The 19,406-nt window shown below is 51.7% G+C and overlaps 1 protein-coding gene across 2 annotated transcripts in view; it reads left to right on the forward strand.

Moving 5' to 3' along the window:
* Positions 1-15,552, forward strand: part of MERTK (MER proto-oncogene, tyrosine kinase) — a 63,996-nt gene extending 48,444 nt beyond the window's left edge. Inside the window, exons 11-19 of one of the 2 annotated variants that reach the window (XM_039530772.1) lie at positions 1,955-2,040; positions 2,586-2,681; positions 3,684-3,764; positions 6,700-6,792; positions 7,529-7,647; positions 9,341-9,450; positions 9,948-10,107; positions 10,628-10,764; positions 14,806-15,552. In XM_039530772.1, coding sequence (XP_039386706.1) covers positions 1,955-2,040; positions 2,586-2,681; positions 3,684-3,764; positions 6,700-6,792; positions 7,529-7,647; positions 9,341-9,450; positions 9,948-10,107; positions 10,628-10,764; positions 14,806-15,301 — 1,378 coding nt within the window. In that variant the 3' untranslated portion in view covers positions 15,302-15,552. The remainder of the gene's footprint in view (positions 1-1,954; positions 2,041-2,585; positions 2,682-3,683; positions 3,765-6,699; positions 6,793-7,528; positions 7,648-9,340; positions 9,451-9,947; positions 10,108-10,627; positions 10,765-14,805) is intronic. The other variant, XM_039530773.1, reaches the window with a different exon arrangement.
* Positions 15,553-19,406: the final 3,854 nt, after the last annotated feature.

Below are 19,406 nucleotides of genomic sequence, written 5' to 3' on the forward strand. Positions count from 1 at the left end.
GAAAAGTTCTACACATCAATAAAAACTAATCAAGATTATTTTAGCTCACTTAAAAAACAGCAAACCCAGGGATTTGGTTTGGTTATTTTGTAGGAGGGGAGTGGGGATTTTTGTTCATTTCTAAAAACCAGCTGCATTTTACATCAGTATTTGGCCTGCATATGCTCAGTGATGTGGAACAGCCCTCTTTGCTGCATTGAAAATACTTCTGCTGCGAAGGAAGAATTGGTTCTTACAGAGGCGGAGGAATACGGCCGTAGTGCAGAAGAGTAAGACTAGCGCTGTCTCGCGTCAGGATTTGTGGGCTGTGCAGTTTTCTTGTGCAGCTCTGCTGATACACTTCTAGCACACTTGTTCTAATCCTTAGCCTTTCTGAGCAGAGTGACTGCCAGCGCTGCATTGTGCGGTGGCTTTTTATAACACGGACAATGGTCCATTATTAACAGCACGCATTCTCCCTTGTGACCTTCTAAGCTGGGTTTCAAATGAGGCCAACCCCTGCACTTTTCATTCAAAAACAATTTGATTCTTTCTAGTCAAAACTTTTTAAATAACCAGCTCTTGACGCATGTGCAATAACGTGCTTCTGGGAATTCAGCCCCACAGGAATCTTGATGCAACGCTTTTTGTTTGTCTTTGCACGTCTGCAGTCATGGTAGAAGCTCTTCCTCGATGAGAATGGTCATTGTAGCTTTCAATACCGAAACCAAACTTGGGTTCCTGTGGGAGCAGAGCACTGGAGTAAAGGAGTTTGCAAAAATGGATAAACGAATCCTAACTGCTCTGGCTTTCCCAAGGAGTTACACGGGATCCCAGTCTGGCAACGGGTGGTGTATCTGGATCCCGTCTGCCTACTGGGCGAACATCCTGTAAATGTCTCTTCCCGCACACGCCTGTTTGACTAACAGGTGTTAAAATCAGCATGTTGGTTTTCCCGGACGCTGCCTTCCTGCAGAAGGCCCTGTAGGGTTCAGTGTCTGCTCCAGCACAAGTCAGACAGGTTCCAGAGCACATTTCACCCTCTTGCCTGCAGCATTTTGAACTCTGGGGTTCGCTGCTTGTTTGGCCATAATCCACTTTTGTTTCTGAAAGAGGAAGGGGCTGAAGTTTTGAGATGACCTGGTAACGCTGAAAATGGGAATCTGCTCTGCTGACAATAGAGAAGCTCTTGGTTTCTTTGTGAGACATGACAGTGTGGGCGAACAAATACCCGGTACACACACATTTCACAATGGGCTCTTCAGTCTACCAGAGAAAGGTCTAACGCCACCCATGGCTGGTGGGTGAAGCTAGACAAATTCAGACTGGAAATAAGGCATCAATTCACAGTGAGGGCAGTTAATACTGGAACAGTTTATCAAGGGTTGTGGTGAATTCTCCATCGCTGACAATTTTCAAATCAAGGCTTATGTTACTCAGGAGATCAGACTAAATGATCACAATGGGGTCGTCTGGCTTTAAAATCTGTGAAAGGACAGTGATCCCAGGGCCATATTATTATCAATACATACTCTGCTGTGTGATTAGGAGATGAGCCATTAGTGAGGATGAGGTGGTGGTCTCCCCCGTGTAGGACTGGTGGCCACTGGAAAGTGACGTCGGCATAGCTGTGTCTCTCCGGGGTGTGAAAAATCCACATCCCTGCGAGACGTAGCCACGCCGACCTAACCCAGCTGTACGCAGCGCTAGGTGGAACCTTCAGCCACCGGAGAACCCCGCCCATCGGGGTAGTAGGTGGCTGCACCGAAGCACTGGCGGTGCCACTGTATCGAGTGTAGAGCTAGCAACCAGGGGATGGTATAATGCAGTCGGAGGGAAAGGCGGCGTAGGGGAGAGAAGGTGCGGTTCACTGTCGCTGTCTCAGCAATGCGAATGTAGTGCAGCCCTACGCTCCAGGAATAGGGAAGAAACATCGTTCCCCGCCCTGGCACACCTTCTGTTTCTGTCCCCTTAGGAATGCTTTCCACAGCGACGATTCAGAGCATGTCGTCAGCTACACGGCAAAGAAGTCCTACAGCCGGAGAGCCGTCGAACTGACGCGTAAGCTCTGATTGACTCCGTTGTAAGGGCTGTTGTGGAGAGGGCGGTGGACTATGTGGGGATTTGGGCAGATGGCTGCCTGCGAAACAGGAACCCAGGGAAGGAACCTGTGTGTGTGCGCAGGCACCCAAACGAGGCATCGATTAACATCAAGGGGACTGAGCCTGGCCCCGCTGGAGCCTCCTTGTGCTGGTCCAACCCACAAAATAGTCACAAAAATGGTGCAACTGGCTCCCTGGGGATTCTCCTGCCCCCTGGGGCTCCCCCACTCCAGCATGCACTGGGGCTGGACCAGCCCCACACGGAGGGGTTGAGCCCTTCACATGCCATGGGCCCCAATGGGAGCTGGGGGCTGGTATGTTGGGGGGCAGCTTGTCCCTGGAGTGCTGTGCAGAGAGCGATTCTGCCCTCGCCTGCGGGCACCAGGACAGGATTTAGCCCTGAAGGTGCCTCTGATGTTTTGTCCACCTGTGGCAACCGTCCCGGGTTTGCAGCACCCAGAGCACGTGCTGAGCTCCCAGCTCACCCAAGGGCCTCTCTTGCAGTGGCCAGCCTGGGTGTCAGTGAGGAGCTGCAGCAGAAACTCCAGGACGTCGTGATTGACAGGGATTCCCTCGCCCTGGGGAAGATTCTGGGAGAGGGTGAGTGGTGCTGAATGTCCGGAGCGCCGTGGGGGTTGGGCTCGGTGCTGAATCCACATGGCGTTAGCTGGCACCATTGCCTCTGCCCATGTGCAGGGTTCCCTGCATCCTCCCAAGGCCCAGTGCCTGGTGGGGAGGCAGTGTGGCCGAGAGGACAAGGCACTGGGCTGACACTCACAAGACCTGGGGTCTCTTCTTGACTCTGCCGCTGACTTTGGGCAAATCCCTTTACGGCTCCGTGCCTCAGTTTCCCCTCCCACCCTGGTCTAAGTTGTGGGCTCTTTGGAGCAGGGACGGCCTTTCGCTGTGTGTCTATTCGGCACCCAACACAAAGGGCCCGGATCTCTAGGACTGTTGTAGTAGACGGGAGAAGGTTGAGGGCCAGTGTGTGCTCGGAAGCGTTGCCCCCACTGGCCAGCTCGGGAAAGGGGGAAGCAGAATGCCTGCCCCAGGCCCTCACTGCACAGGCAGCGGGACTGCTACTGCATAGATAGCACACTGCCCTGCCGGGGAAGCATGGCCCCATCTCTTCCCCATCCCCACTGGGATGTTGTGTGGGCTGTAGCTGTGCACGGGGGTGTGAAAGGCTCCGTCCCCTCCCCTTGCCAAGCACCTTGTTGTTACCCAGCCCAGCTCTGCCCCAGCCGAGGCCCTGCCGCCGTCCCCAGCTGCGACGTCCTTTACTCTGCTGGGCTGGCAAGCGGCATGCTGCCTGTGTGTGCAGAGCAGAGCTGCAGTCTGACTGGTGCTTAGCCTGTACGTGCTCCGTCCCAGTGTGCGATTCCATCGTCCCCCTGGGCTGGGGACAGCGGTCGCAGCAGCTGTGGTGTATCTGGCACAATGCACCGTCTTTCCTCTGTGTGTGGTATGAGCCATGCACAGCATGGGCCAGATGTGCTCTGCCAGCATCCCTGCGACAGCCTTTGGGTCTCCGTGTGTGTGGCTGGGTGGTGCCAGGGGGCTGTGCACAAGGGAGACTGTTCCTTCTCTCCCGTGGAACAGGAGAGTTCGGGTCGGTGATGGAAGGGCACCTCAGCCAGCCCAACGGCACCGTGCAGAAAGTCGCCGTGAAAACCATGAAGCGTAAGTAGCGGTGACGGCTGTGAGATCTAGCGCTGTTTGCTTTTGTCACAAGCTTTGCCCAGCTCGCCCCAGGGCAGGGACTAGAGGGCCTGGCGCTGCGGGTGAACACCAGCCCAGCCCAGGGCCATGCAGCCGTTAACCTGGTTTGTCAGGCACGGGATTGTCAGCCATAGCTAAGCAATAGCGGCTTGGATACAGGGCATGTTATGGGGATCAGTGAATAACTAGGATAAGGAGCATCCCCAGGAGAGGGCCCCTGGGGTCAGTGTCAGTGACGATGGAGCCGAGGTACGGTAAGACCTAGGGGAGACGTTTGCAGTGCAGCGTCGCCGCGTGTGTCCTGCCTTTCTAGAGAACAATGCCCCGTAGCCAGATCAGCCAGTCAGATTGCTGGAAAGCGCCCTCAGCCCTGAAATCCTGAAAAATGAAAACGAAGCGGAAGGGCCTGTTCTTCTCTCCGGGGGCAGGGAGCTGCCGGATGGGAATTTGCTCCCTGTTCTCCAGATTTCATCTAGTTATTATTGATTGTCTGCATTACTGTAACGTCCCCCGTTTCTCTCTCTCGTTTGCTGCGTCAGACAGTTCATCAGAGTGCTTTAGCCCCCAGGCGCTTTGCTTTTCTGCAGAATTTCAGGTTAGTGTTTGCTTCCCACCCTAGGGAAATGTCAAAACCCACCTCTTGCTTGAACTGCTGCGCTTGCAGAATCTGCCGTGGAAGTGGTGCTGTGGCCATCTCATGAAGCATTTGTGGTGTGTGTTGTGGGCAAGAACGCTGGGAAATGTCATTGTACGTGCTGCATGGTGCTGCTTCTCTTCCCAGGTTTCCTCCCCAGAGCCAGCCCCTGGGCTCACGTGTCTGTTGTAGGTAAATTGTCCCTCCACACAGCTCCCCACGTCAACAAAGGGGAGAGCAAATTGCCAGCATTTTTCTAAGCAGTGCCGTAAACTAACAGGGCCCGGGCTGTGTGCCGTGAGATTTCCAGTAGATGTCACACACAGCCCTGGGAGAGCACCCCCAGCTGGACACTCACCAGGCTGCTGTGTTTGGGTCCCACACTCCAGACCTTTGTGGAGTCGAACTCTTCAGGGACTCATGCCACTTGAAGCAGACAGACGCGCAGCTAGACTTTGCAAAGGTTTCTAAACACACGTACTCTTTGCTTACATAGCACAGAAGATAGACAGATCCAGACAGACCCTACAAACGGTTCCCTGACTCTGTTTCCCACCACTCTGGAGCGCTGTCTGGCTTAGGTCAGTCTGCTAGGGGGTGGGGTTGCCTCCAAGGCACAGAAAAACGGCCAGTCTGTGGGAAGGGGGAGGCAGAAAGTTCCTCGGTTCCACCCAGCCTCGTGGAAAGTCACACAAGAGTTGAAGAGATTCAAGGGCGGGGCTAGCTGGTGTCTGCTCCAGCACGCTGTATGCATTCAGAGCAGGACCCGGGTGCCGAATGGACCCTTGGGCGGCCGCAGTGCACGTTGAGCTGTGACATGCGTGGCCCCAGAGTTACCGGATTGCTGCACATGCCGCTACCCATGTACGTAGCCAAAAATACCCAGCAGCTGCAAAAAACCTGGCAAACAATGTCTTTGGACCGGCAACCAATAAGGCGGTATTAAAACCAGCCAGGTGGCAACCCCATCAGGGAGTCCAGGATTCTCCTCTTGGTTACGGAGTTTCGCTCCCTCTACTGTGCGGCCAGCTTTCTTCTTCCTCGGCTGGTCCTGCAGTTAAATCAAGACCACCACCCATCCTCCCACTATGAAAGCATGCCCCCTCTCCTGCACACCTTCCCTGTGTGTCTTTGAGTCCGCTGAGCTTCCCAGTTCCTCAGCCTGGGTGTTTTAAAAAGGCTGCCCCAACACCGTGTTTTTTGTTCTGCTGTTTTGGAGATTTTCCACTCTCTTGATTTTCGCCTCCTGCAGACAACTGGGAGAAAAGCAGCTTCTCCCAGCCTTCAACCATCTGTCTGGGTCAACATGCCCTTAATGACGGGCTCAGGTGGAGGAGGGAATACATTTACTGGACCACCTTCGGCTGGGGAGGAAGACAAGCTTTCAAGCTACACAGAGCTCTTCTTCAGCTTGTCTTCTGACCCGAAGAGCTGTGTGTAAGCTTGAAGGCTCGCCTCCTTCACCAGCAGAAGCTGGTCCCGTAAAAGGTTTTACCTCCCCTGCCATTTCTCTCTCGGTTGTACGTGGACAGCTTCCCCAAATGGCCAGAGTAGACCAGGGAGACAGAACGCAGATCAGCATCGCACAGCAGCAGGGTTGGAAAAACCAGGCAGAGTTTAGAAGAGAAAATGTCTGCCCGGGTTCACTCTGCAGCACCTGCAGATAAACTGAGCACCCCTCAGGCACCCCAGGCAGGAGTTGTACCCAGGCCTAGAGCGAAGCTACAGGTGATCCAGGAAGTGTAATAGACAAGGTGCCCAGAGATCACACAGACCTTAATATCTGGGCCTGGGCATGGATCTCTTCTGCTGGAGATCAGGGTAGCAAAACACTGCTGCACTCGGCTGGTGCACTGAGACAGCGGCATGCTGCATTAGCACAGCCCACACCGTGTGATCTGTGGGAAGCAGGCAGTGCATGTACCCACCCAACCATGTGAGCGCCGGGCGCGATATTCCCTGCTTGCTTCTGAACCCTGTCCTCTTCCATCAGCCTCCCCCTGCTCTGACTGCTACCCAGGAATAAAATGAAAGCCACACAAAGCCCACGCTCGCTGCAGCAGACATCCAGATGCAGGCCTGCTACCCATCTCTTGCTTTCAGTCTGGTAATATCGTTCCTTTCCCCCTCCGCCTAGGTGGGGGCTTTTCTGACAACTACCCAGAGTAGGAAGTCCTGGCAATAACACCCATCACAACAGAAATGATTTGGGGAGTTTAATCTTTTTTGTTGTAAGTGATCTCCCTTTTCTGGTGTTTTCAGTGGAGGACTTTTCCCAGCGAGAGATCGAAGAGTTTCTCAGCGAAGCAGCCTGCATGAAGGACTTTGATCACCCAAACGTCATCAGACTCCTAGGTACGTGGACAGCCCCCGGGAGGGAGGTCACTCTTCCATCACTAGAGAATTTTGCCATTAGCAAAAACACAGGGTGATGCTCCTCTCCGATCCGCATTGCCCATCTGCTTCCAATAGCTGGTTCTCCCGACATGCCCAGGTTTCTGACTAGTGCATGTTACATTTGACAGCGCGTCTACATTCCAGCAGAACGCGGCAGTCCAGGTCAGAGGACGATTGCCTGTAGGGAAAGAACCGGAGTCGGGGCCTGGTGGTGGCAGCTAGGGAGCAGTTCTGGGTTGGTGCTGTGTATTGCACCTTTACCTTTCCAAGCCTCTGCTCTCGGCAGCAGCCACTCTGCAGCTCAGGGCCTGTGCTGTGTGGGGTGACGCTGGGCTCGCGTACAGAAACCTGGCTTGTGCTCTTTCCATCAGACTGACCGTCCGTGACCGCTGCTTGCATCTGGGTATGCCCAGCACAGGGACACCAGGGTAGTGGAGCTGGCATCTGCCAGCCCAGCTTTGCCAGAGCCCTCGCACACATCCTGTCCGACGTTCCCCTGTGCCCAGTGACGGGGGCAGGCGGGAGTGGGTATTGAAGAGCCAGCTGCATTCGCTGTACGGGACTCTCTCATTCCCCAGCCAAGGGCAAGCCCCAGCTTTCTCACCGAGCCCTCCTAGGACTCAGCTCCAGGATGGACGTCAGTCTCTGCAATGGCCTGGCCTGGTGCGTGACACTCACCTCCCATTCATTCCAGGTGTGTGCATAGAACTGAGCTCCCGGCAGGTCCCGAAGCCCATGGTGGTTCTCCCGTTCATGAAATACGGCGACCTGCACAGCTTCCTACTGCGCTCACGGTTTGAAACAGGCACCCAGGTAAGGAACTCAGCCGCTGCAAAGCACTGGCACGCTTAACCCACAAGGGTGGTAGGAGGAGCTGCTGCCAGGTTGTATTCAGCATTTAATTATCAACCCAGAGCCAGATCTTCCGGTTCCACAAAAAAGCTCTGGCTTTATTTTTCTGAAACATAAAAAGGAGACGGTCCTTCCTGTCTCTAAAAAACACCAGGGAAGAAATCCCACCCCCGCTGAAATCAGCGGGAGTTTTGCCATTCACTTCATAGGGGCCAGGACTTCATCCTGGAGAGAGAGACTGCAAAGTGTTTTTACTGTCCCTTCATACGGCTGAGAAACTGAAGCCCGCAGCAACTGAGAGACTTGGCCCATGGAGTGTCTGAGCTTTTCATGGTTTATGAAAAATAAAACCGAGCTGCGCTTCTCCATAAGAAACCCCGCAAAGGGAGGGGGGATAACGAACATCCACCGTTGCATTGGCTCTTAGCGCGTCAGCCTCTGGGCCGCCCTTTGCACTACTCACAACAGTACCAAATAGAAGAGGAGTGTTTTGCAGTCACGCTGCCTGAGTGGGAATGCCTGCCCCAGGCCCTCCGTGTCTGGCTCCCTGAGAACCAGCTCGTGAGGTGCTGCCGTGGTGTAACGCTCAGAGACGGGTCTGTTCCTAACAAAGGGAAATTCCTCTCTAAATCTTTATCTATAAAATCCATTAGATGCTGATGAACCAATGAGAGAGATGCCTTCGAGAGAAGGGAACTGGCGCCCGAAGTGTCACTGAAGGCTATTTTGATGATAAGATTAGTCTAAGCGCATAAGAATGCAAAAAATAGTCTGTGAGGTGCTTGTGAGGTTGTCCCATCCCCTCAGCGAGAAGGCCCTGATCCTGCCCCGCTGCAGTCAGTGGGAGCTTTGCATTGGGCTTCAATGAGTGTAACTTCAAGCCCCGTACGAGGGAAAGCACGAGAGATCCAAGCTTTGTTAATGCCACGTTCAGCACCCAGACACCCCTGGTCTCTGGGGTCACATTGCAGGGTTGGGGACGGTGGTTTGGTTTTCATTCAACAGAAAGCCAGCAGTGGCATTTCGTTTTGCTGCAGTAGTGATTGTGGTAGCCTGGTAGATAATGCTTCCCATTGTTCCTAAACTGCCATGCCTGGCACAGATTGTTTCCGTATGCTCCTAACTAAATAGATCCTGTTGTTTTGGTGAGTTAACCCCCTGTGGAGCACCAGTAAGGCACCACACGATGCTGAGAACCTTGCAGCTGTGAGCAAGCAGAGTTGCTTGTGCTGTTCCTATTGGGTGGTGTGGAAATTGTTTCATTTACTCCTTGTATCTTACAAAGAAGAGCTCTGACACTAAACTGATACGATTTACCAGGCCGCCCCGAACAATGAAGTATTTCAGCGCTCCCACCGCAAACAGGTCTGCCTGGGCTATGAACCACGGGAGAGCTCGCTGGTAGCTTGGCGTGTAATCATGCACTGATCAAAGAGAGCCTTGTCCGACTGGCTGCTCTGTAGAAATGGAAAATGTGTTTTCTCCTTTCCCTGGGGCCCTGGCCTGTGAGTGTCTCTGCTGAGGTTTTCAAGTGGCTTTAACTCCTGTTGGGCTACATGGGAGCTGCTGAGGTCCACAGGCAGCAGTGTTTGTCCCGAATGTTCCAGCCTTCACATGCTTCCTGTATGTTCGAACCGCCTCCCTCTCTTCCCAGCACGTACCACTGCAGACCTTGCTGAAGTTCATGGTCGATATTGCGCTCGGAATGGAGTACCTCAGCACTCGGCAATTTCTGCATCGAGATTTAGCTGCTCGAAACTGCATGTGAGTTTGGTTTCTCTGTTTCATTACCGATAGCCTGTGTAGCGTCTTCGTGCTGTTTCTGATGCCCTCACGTTAGAAAGAAACCTTTCACTTTCCTATCAAATCTCCTCTGCCTTGAGAAACAGCCATGTGAGAACGGCTCATGTTTTAACTCAGAACGTGGTTTGTCAGACTTTCTCTTTCGCTCAGTTTTCACAGGAACGGTAGTAGGCGAAAGGAAGTCCTGTGGCCTGTTCTATGCAGGAGGTCAGACTCGATGATCACAGAGGTCCTATCTGGCCTTAACATCTGTGATGGAGGGTAGGGGGTAGGAATAAGACTTTTGCCAGCTGTTCCACTTTAAATCTTGGCACGTTTACCTTAGTAAGAAATAACCGGGGGCGAGGGGTGCTCGAAGGCCCTGATCCTGGAGAAGCGTGAGTAACTTTACACCTGTGAGCAAGTAAACGTAGTCTCGTTCGGCATTCACGTTAACATTTTCTTGTAAACACTGACAGGTTACGGGACGACATGACTGTGTGTGTGGCGGACTTTGGCTTGTCGAAGAAGATCTACAGCAGCGATTATTACCGTCAGGGGCGCATTGCTAAAATGCCTGTCAAGTGGATTGCAATCGAGAGCCTGGCTGATCGGGTGTACACGACCAAGAGCGACGTGGTATGTACACCAGGTGCAGGGTCCCCCACCCTAAAGTCAGAACTCCAGTCCGTGGTAGAAGTGTGTAATACAACCAGTCATTGGAAACCTTGAGCACAGCGGGTATTTGTGGGTATTCGTTAGCCCTCTGATTTTCATGTTTGGATTGTTTTAATCAGCCTGTGTTGGTTTTTGGATGTCGCCTGCATTAGCTTTATTTGGTTTTGTATCCTGAAAATGGAAAAGCCAAATGAATGAAAGCATGAGGGTTTGCGAGTGTAAACAGCCACACTGATGAGTGGTGCACTGATCTCTCTTTGCTTGTAAAGGCTCCTGAAATAGGTGCATTGAGTGAGCCACTGAGCTGTTGTAGGACATTACATGTTATTTCCAGATTGGGAACATATTCACACTATGCATATAATTATCCACATTACACAAGATCCCGAAGGGCTTTAGGAAATGACCTTTCCCAGTGAAATGACTCATTCAGGCCTTCTGGAAATGTCACCCTAATAGGCTTTCCCTTTGTTCTGTGTAGTGGGCGTTCGGGGTTACCATGTGGGAGATAGCCACTCGAGGGATGACTCCGTACCCAGGAGTGCAGAACCATGAAATCTATGACTACCTCCTTCACGGTCACAGGCTGAAACAGCCAGAGGACTGCTTGGATGAGCTGTGAGTATTCATGTTGATTCCTGGGGTTTGTACATTCGTACATGTGGACTCACTTTAGTCACAGGAACACGTTTGTACTTGTCAGTCTCAGCTGTTTCAATAACACGCAGACTGTCAGCGTTTACCCTCGCTCAGCTGCAGAGTCCTCGCTGCGTGTCGTTCGTCATGCTCTTCCCATGTTTTTGCGGCTCACTTTAGCTAAATGGACACAGCAGCTAACAGCTGTCGTGGATGTGTGGCTTAGTTTTCAAACGTGAACTTGGCTGAAACTTGGGGAATAAAAAGCTCTGGCTGACAGCTTATTGACAAAAATTACTTCCATCCATTTCTCCTTTACAGAACGGCAAAAGAAACATTTGGGGCCAGATTTTCAGCCATTGTAAATTGAGGTAGAGCCACTGATTTCAGTGGACTTGCTCTGATTCACACCAGCTGAAGGCCAGAGCCTGTTGTCTCCAGTGGTGCTGCACGGATTCACAGCAGCTGAGGATCCGGCCCTCTGTTCTTAGGGTTTCTGATGATTTTGGCATCAACCTCAGACAAAAATTGGAAGCCATGAGCCTTTAATTGGGTTTAGTGAACAGTGGCTGTAGAGGGACGCGAGGAATGTGTTCTAAATGAATGTAGAGTTAATCGGCATGTCAGGTCAGTCTGTAACTTCATTCTTTTACAATTTTGCTTCGGCTTGGGGGTGTCCTGGCTGCTAAGTACCCCAGGCTGGAGTTGCCAAGAACTTTGTAAAGCCCAGTCTGGGGAGGTGCACTTGGAGTCTGGCTCTCGGGAGCTGGGCTGCCGCCAGCTGCAGGGCTTCCCTCACGTTCCGGAAGGAGCTGCCCCTGGAGGGATCTTCAGGGGGTGTTGGGTGATATTGTTCATGTGCAAAATCCTCTTGCTTTAGACGGAAATTTGGATGATAAGGGGCCAGCTCTGCTCTCCAGCTCTTGTGCACATCCCCACTGAGGCCCAAAGCGATGGTCAGCATGGGCCCTTCTGTCCTTAGCGTCTGTAAATCTGTGGCGAAGAGACATTACAATGTGGGTGAGATCTGAAGGCGTTTTAAATGTCTGGGCAGCTCACGGAGGGTTTGTATTAAACGTTGGCTGAGCTACAGGAGTCTCTGAGGAATTCTTATGTGCAGTCACAGCTCAAAATGTTTAAAACCCACACAGGCCAAGGGGAAGCCATGTCAATAAACAGGCCTCTGGAAGTTACATAATACCAGATACGCTCAAAGCTACTAGCCAAAAGCCCCAACCACGCTAAACAGGCATTCCCTTGGCAGAGGTCTCTCCTGCTCTCTCCACCGATTGGTAGAGAAAACAAGCTCATCTGTGCCTGGCACACAACCAGGGCCTGTTCTCACGCTCTGGGTCTGGGTGCACAGGCTTGTTTGGATTTAGTAAATGGGACCGTTTCCCCACCGCTTTCAGTGCACTTGTAACAATTGTTTGACGAAAGAGATTGGAAAGTGAGTCTGCTGCCAGGTTATTGCATCACGGCCTGAATTCAAGCCCTGAAGTCGTGGTTTTGTGGGTGTGCTATTTTAAATGCCCTTCCCTGAAGCGAGTCAGGAATAAACCATTGATTTGGTTCAACCTCTTAGATGGCAGAGGAGGGTGCATGTCCAAGGATTAATGGTTTTAATGTCTCAGTGTTAATTTCCAATTAGTTATACCCTCCAGCGTATGCAAAAGGAACCTGCTGCACTGTTTCTCATCAGGAGCAGATCCGGCAAAGCGCTGCGTGCCCTCGACTCCCAAAGACCAGTTTGCCTGTAGCGTGGCCTGGATCGCCACATTCTCCCTTGTGGCATCCGGCAGCACCATTTTTAGTATTGTATTTGGGGCACTGAGGTCAGTAAAATACAATATCTTCCACTGTTGTTTGCAGCCTCTGAGAGAGGTGAGGTGGGTTAGGGTTACCTCACCCAGCAGGTCTTAAAAGAAACGAACATCAACTAATGATTCAGAAATCCATGTAATTGGGCCCCAGTGCAGTTGTCTATAAAATGGAGAGAGAGAGAGAAGGTGGGTGAGGTGATATCTTTTACTGGACCAACGTTTGCTGAGGTACAAGCTTCTGAGCTACGCAGAGGTCGTCTTCAGGTCTGGGGAAGGCAGCGGAGTGACTGAGCTAAATACAGGCGGGGGCAGATTGTTAAGCAGAAGGGGTAACGCACGGCGGCCGCAGTCATTTGAAAGGAAGTGGGCAGTTGCGGGTTAGATTGTTGTGCCTAAAGGGTTTGAGCTGGACAGTGTTGGGCCCGGGAAATGAGAGCGGGTGCATCTCGAAAGCTTGTCTCTTTCACCAACCTCGCCCACCTTGTCTCTCTCAAATTTGGAGGCAGCCTGGAAAGTTGTTTTTTTAAAGGAAACTTTAGGTCATTTGCAGCTGACCACTGAGAGAAACAAGGGTTGATTAACACACTCTCCACATTCGAGTTTATACCAGAAGAGTGAAGATAAATGTGCGGCGCATCAGATGACCATAAAGCAGCAGAAAAAGCTGAGCTCTGCTTCTAGGAGCAGAGGCATATCTGTGCTTTCAAAAAGACCCCGCTCTAAGGTCCTGCCATAAGGCACTAGCCAGCAGTGTGCCGTCACTGCTAATGTCCCGGGTTCAAATCCCTCTGCCAGCCCAAAGGGGTCAGTTTCAGTTGCACCCAGTGCAGGAGTTATCTTTGTTTTACAGAAGGGGAAAACTGAGCTACAGAAGGGTTACAAGTCACTGGCTCAAGGCCACCCAGTGAGTTTATGTCAGAGTTGGGATTAGAACTTCGCAATTCCTGGCTCCCAGGCTTGGGCTTAGTCTCCTAGACTATTCTGCTTTTCCTACCACTGTCAGCTTCTGTGACTGACTGTACTCAAGTGGCCAGTCAGTGATTTCTCTGTGATCCCTGGGTGAGCAACAGAGCTCATAGCAATAGCGAATGTGACAACAGCACATTCGTTTCCAGCCCGGAAAGTCAGCTTTTGTTGGTCACTGTAAATGGTGGCATCTGAAAGTCTACGCTGGCCTGTCACTCCGAGGTAGAAGAGTTTATCTAAATTCCTCCTCAAAATACTTTACTCAGAGGACATTCCCATCCCCCTCAGGCAACAAATACTCTGCTGCCCCTGGGACTTGAAGCGAAGGTACAGGATGAGAAGAGAGGAACTCGGATTGCAGGAGAAAGATCTATTTATAGATGTTGGGCAGGTGCTGGGCAGAGCCCCCTAGTTGAGGTTTGCTGTTAAATTATGGAATCAGCCTCTTTGCTGACATGTGAAGAACGCAGCGTATCTTCCCCCAAGTGACACCATTCGCTGTCGGAATAGTGACGGAATATTCTGAGAATTTACAAGTAAAATAGATTTCAGAGTAGCAGCCATGTTAGTCTGTATCCGCAAAAAGAACAGGAGTACTTGTGGCACCTTAACTTAAGTTCTCCTCACACCTTCTATGGGCCATCTTAATTATCACTTCAAAAAGTTTTTTTTCCTCCTGCTGCTGATAGCTCATCTCAATTGATTAGACTTTTCCTGTTGGTATGCATACTTCCACCTTTTCATGTTCTCTGTATGTATAAATATCTCCTGTCTGTATGTTCCATTCTATGCATCCGAAGAAGTGAGCTGTAGCTCACGAAAGCTCATGCTAAAATAAATTTGTTAGTCTTTAAAGTAAAATAGAGTTAAAATTAATATCCAGAGGAAAGGGCTGTATCACCTTGATTCAGATCCTTTTTGTCCTATATGGGCTCAGCTGAGGCATTTTGTAGCTACTCCAAAGTTGGTGACTCTGGAGCACACCTTGTCTCTCTCATATTCTGGGACCACGACAATACTGCATAGGCATATAGCAGTCATTTTGGAAGATAAATGGTTAGGAGGAATGGTCATTTTTCTCATTAGTCTTCAGAACTGAAAGCCTCTCCTTCAGCAGAGCCAGAAGGCTAAAAGGATGTTCTCTTTCACGCACGGCTGTCCTGTGCGTCGTTCAGCACCGTGTAGTGAACAGTGCAGCTTCCTGAAGATCTCTTCTGTTTCCTTGTGCTTTCAGGTACGAAGTGATGTACTCCTGCTGGAGAGCAGACCCCCATGAGCGACCTGCATTCCCAGAGCTAAAACTCCACCTGGAGAAGCTGTTGGAAAGTTTGCCCGAAGCGAGTGGGTCTGAAGACGTCATTTACATCAACACAAGCTTGCCAGAGGAGAGCGAGGAGCTCACGGGAGAGTCTGAATTCCCTCAGACAGACATGGCTTTCAATCGCAGTTACGTAACTGTGTCCCCTTCCCCCAAGCCAGACACCACGGTTGTCACCGCAGAGGTTCATGAAAGCGATCAGCGGGAGGAAAGGTATATTTTAAAGGGGGAGACGGACGAACAGACTGCAAGCTCCCTGACTCTGGAACAGGGGCGTGTGCCTCTTCTGCAGGGCACCGTCACCCGGAACGGGGCCGCGTGGGGTCCAGCCAGCATGCTGCTGGGCAGCTCGTTAGCAGATGAACTGCTGTATGCAGATGACTCTTCTGAGAACTCCGAAGTCCTGCTGTGAAACGAGAACTGGAAAACCGAGCTCTTGTGGGGCCAGGCGTTTGCAGCGAATGTTTCACTTGGCGTATTTGTGTCTTACGGAAATAGCATTATAAGGTGACTGGGCCATTCCAGCCGTCGAGCGAGTGGCCAAGGCAACACAAGCTATCTGAATTTGTACAAAGTGATGTCTCTAGCCATCGACACGAGAGAGTTGGCGGGATTATGTTTTAATAAATCACAACCTGTGGGGGACTGTTTTATTTCTTCTTCCATTGCTGTCTTGGAATTGGAGTCTTTCCCCCACCTGCGGCCGTTCCCTACATTAGAGCTCAGTGTTAAAACCCTGGTGTTCATGCTCTTCTCTTTTTTATTAAATGGAGTAACTGATCGTTCAGTCTTGGGATGTTTCTGCTGTTTAAAAACTGCATGAACTGTCCCCCCCCTTCCCCCCCAGGGCTAACAGTGACTGAGCCGTAATTACACTGTCCCCTTAGACGCAATCAGCCCTGCCTATGGCATAGAGCTGTAGAACTGAGCTCAGGATTTGGTATTTGGAAGGTGACTGGTGACAGGGCTGTATTAACAGGTTACAGCCCTGGTGACGCTGTACGGTGCCGGATCAGCTCACTCTCACGCGCCCCCTCGCCTCTTGCACAAGCGCCAGGTGATGCAGGGGCTGCTCCCGCGTACTGTTTCCCTTGTAGGAGACAGCCCAAGGGGCAGGGGAGGAGACAGGCCATCATGACGGATGTGACCTGCACTGTCTGAAGAGCTTGTGCGGCGAGCTCATCCCCTGCTTGCAGGTTACTACAGATTCCTAGGAGCCTCCCAAGTACCATGTTCAGTCCCTTCCTGGAGCTCATGCCCTTAGAAACCCCCTGCTCCCCGCCGCACCCCCAGAGCTGCTGGGTCAGAAGCAACAGAGAGCGACCGAGCAGTGCACTGTCATGGGGTGTGATCAGGTGGACATGGAACAGCCTGGCCTACGCTGTCCTTCACCCCTCCGAGACAGTCAGTTGATATGTTTCCGGTAGATCGTTTGAACCGTGCCGAGGAGCCGTGCTGCTGACAACATGAGAACAGCTGAGCAGGGAGCTGGGGCAACTGCCGCTGGTATTTTTCATATCTTTTTTTATTTTTTTATTTTAGAGCAATGGCTAAAATTTCAGACTTGGAAATCTAGAGTTTGGTTCCTAAATCCATATTCAGGCACTGGAATAACTGACCAGTTTTCAGGCGTTCAGAGCACCTGCAACTCCCCTTGCAGGTGGCCTGGAGTATCAGCATGTGAGCAAGGGGAGCAGGGAACCCCCGAAAAGCAGGGCATTTATTCTGCATAAACCTGGGTCTGGGGGTCGGCTTAACTTCAGGCACTCAGGTCTGATGGTGTTGGCTTCCCATTGTCGGCCCCGGGTTCAGCAAAGCACTGTACCATGTGCTTCATGAAACTCCCATGCTGAGCCTCCGTGGAAATCAATAGCCCTTAAACACATGCTTAGCTGTTTTACTGAACTGGAGCCTGCACTGGTGTGGACCCAATTCAACAAGATACTTTAGCATGTGCCCAACTTTAAGCAGGTGAGTAGTAGCATTAATGTTAATAGGACTTCCCACTGAATCACAGTTAAGCCTATGCTGAAATACCTTGCTGCACTAGATCTCCGTGAGTTTGTCCGCTCATGCGTCCTTCCGAATCTAAATTATATGTATTAGTAACAATGTCACTACAAACTTGCAATCACAGCAGCATCTGTCCAGTTTATAGAGAGTTGTTAAAGCAGGAAATGGGACCAGCACATTTTTTGACAAGAATCAAATGTCTCTTCTTTAATAAAATGCTAGCCGTGATATTTGTTCCCTAGGTTTGTCCCCAGCTCTTTGTAAATCAACAGGAGCGACTGCCTCTGCAGGGCCACGGTGGAGTCTGACTCGAAGTGTGAAAAAGGTGAAGCGTATGTTGGAATCTTTGTGGTGTTGCCTCCTGGTCATATTGAAACTGTACAGATGCCAGGGGGTATTTTTAGAGCACTCTTTGTTCCTTGTTAGGAATTTGTTTGCAGCTTTGGCCTAGGTCGTCTCAGAGCGAAACCCATCCAGATGTGTAACTCAGTTTGAACCCTTTGAAGACTCACAATTTCACAGGGCAGGCTAAAGTCAGTGTTTACCCAGTCACACTGCCGAGACAGTGCTGCTGTTTGCAGCTCCTGTGGCATCTCCGCTACCCCAGTCTCGGAGCGCTTGGGGGATGCTGCCATCTCGCTAGTGGGGTGAGAGCGACTGGTGCGATTCTGAGTGAGCTCTCACAGTTCTGTGCCATTCTGTACGACTTGCTGTGTATCCTGTATGAAACTAGGCCAGCTCCGTTAACAGAATCACTGGACCCCGAGGCACGGTGCCAACATCTGTCACTCAGCCTGCCGGGAAAAGAATGGAGAAAAGAGGAAAAGTCCTTGGGAGACTCCTAGTCCCCAGGGAGCTGTGCAGTCCTATGGATCTGTGGCGGGCAGACCCTTGATGTCCACACGTATCCAGGTCCCAAAGTCGGCTGGCTGGCTTGCTCTAGAAGGCCAAATGCGACCCCCACTCCTGAGTCTGATGAGAAGAGGAGCTTCACAAAGGAAGCAGAGAGTGTGTCGATTCGCTCAGCCCTGCACCCGGGTGACCGGGTCTGCACGTCCCTCTCCTTCCCTCATCCTGCTGGGCACCTGTCAGCCTGCCGGAAGCGCTGCACTCGCTCTGCACAGACTGGCAGACATGCCCCCCACAGGTGCTTGAGCCTCAGAGCTAATGTGAAAGGGTTGGTTCATGGCCGAAGCTGTGTGGACCAAACTGCAGTCCTGGGTTCAGGAGCCGCACCACAGAGCAAAGCCCCAGGCTGTGCACAGCTGGTTGAGACAACGCTCAAAACCCTAGTGCTGCAAACTGGTGGTAGCAATTGTTGGTTATTTCAGGTAGTAGCCGCCTTTTGCTGCTTCCTGGTTCAACTGCCCAAGGTGCTGTGCAGCTCCGAGCACAGCCAGATGCTTGTCACATGTGTCCACGTGCCGTCAGCCTGGACAAGGTGCGGACAGGAAACTGAAACCTTGTGTACCTCAACGTGTGTCATCAGGACGTCACAGGCCTGGGGGAGCTCCTGGGCGGGACGCTCACTGGCTGCTGGGGTAGGGTCCTGTGTGCTCTTAGGCTCTCCTTGGTCTGGGTAGGGTCCAGCGCTGCCTCTGTGGCACACTCCCTGGGCACAGACTCTCCCTGTGGGAGTGGGGCCTCCTCACGGTCCAGCTCTTAGGCCCCCAGGACCAGTACGTCCCAGTAGCTAAGCACACCCTTTCCCAGGGCTCCACCCTTGTGGGCACCTAGCTTCCCCCTCCAGGTCCGGACAGTGTGTTGTAAGCTGTCCTACATTTACAATGTGTGAGGGGATTCCTGGTCCTGCTTGCAGGCAAGGGGGCTGTGTGGAGCAGTGCATGAGCTGGGTCTTTTGCAGTTACTCTGCAGCAGCCATCCTAGACTAAGACGGGTGAGGTGTGCCTCTCTGCTCTACGGAGCAGCCTGCCTTGTCGCTCTGTGTTTGGGGTTCCGGTGCGTTGTCATTCTCAATTCTAAGCAATAATGCAGGGTTGCATTGCAACCTTCCCGCAAGAGTATTTTGTGTTTTTTATCTAACTTCTTTGCCATGAATATAACATCAGGGACACATGATAGTTGAAGCACATAACACACAGGCTTGTGAAAGTTTCCAGCACAATCACTCTTTATCTTAGATAGCTGAAGAGAGAGACAGCTCCAGATAAATCAATGGAACACCTGTATGCATTTCCCTGCCAGGTTTCCTCACTGCTCATGACCGTTCTCTGGGCTCAGGTCAGAGTCCTGTAGGGTGTCCAGTGTTCCTCTCTAACACATGGCTTTTCCCCTCACACATCGAGTCTCCTCCCCTTCCTTCAGCCAGCTTCCTTCTGCTCCTGGGCTCTTATCCCTCTCTCTAAAATGGCCACCGAGAGACCCTGGCTTTTATAACCTCCAGTCCCTTTTGTCAGATGACTCCATGAGCAGCCTCATAAAATAATCAAGGTCCCGCCACCAGGTGATCCATAGCTTAGTTACCAGCCCACCTGGGCAGACTG

The sequence above is a fragment of the Mauremys reevesii genome, linkage group 3, assembly GCF_016161935.1.
Source record: "Mauremys reevesii isolate NIE-2019 linkage group 3, ASM1616193v1, whole genome shotgun sequence".
Taxonomy (NCBI): domain Eukaryota; kingdom Metazoa; phylum Chordata; order Testudines; family Geoemydidae; genus Mauremys; species Mauremys reevesii.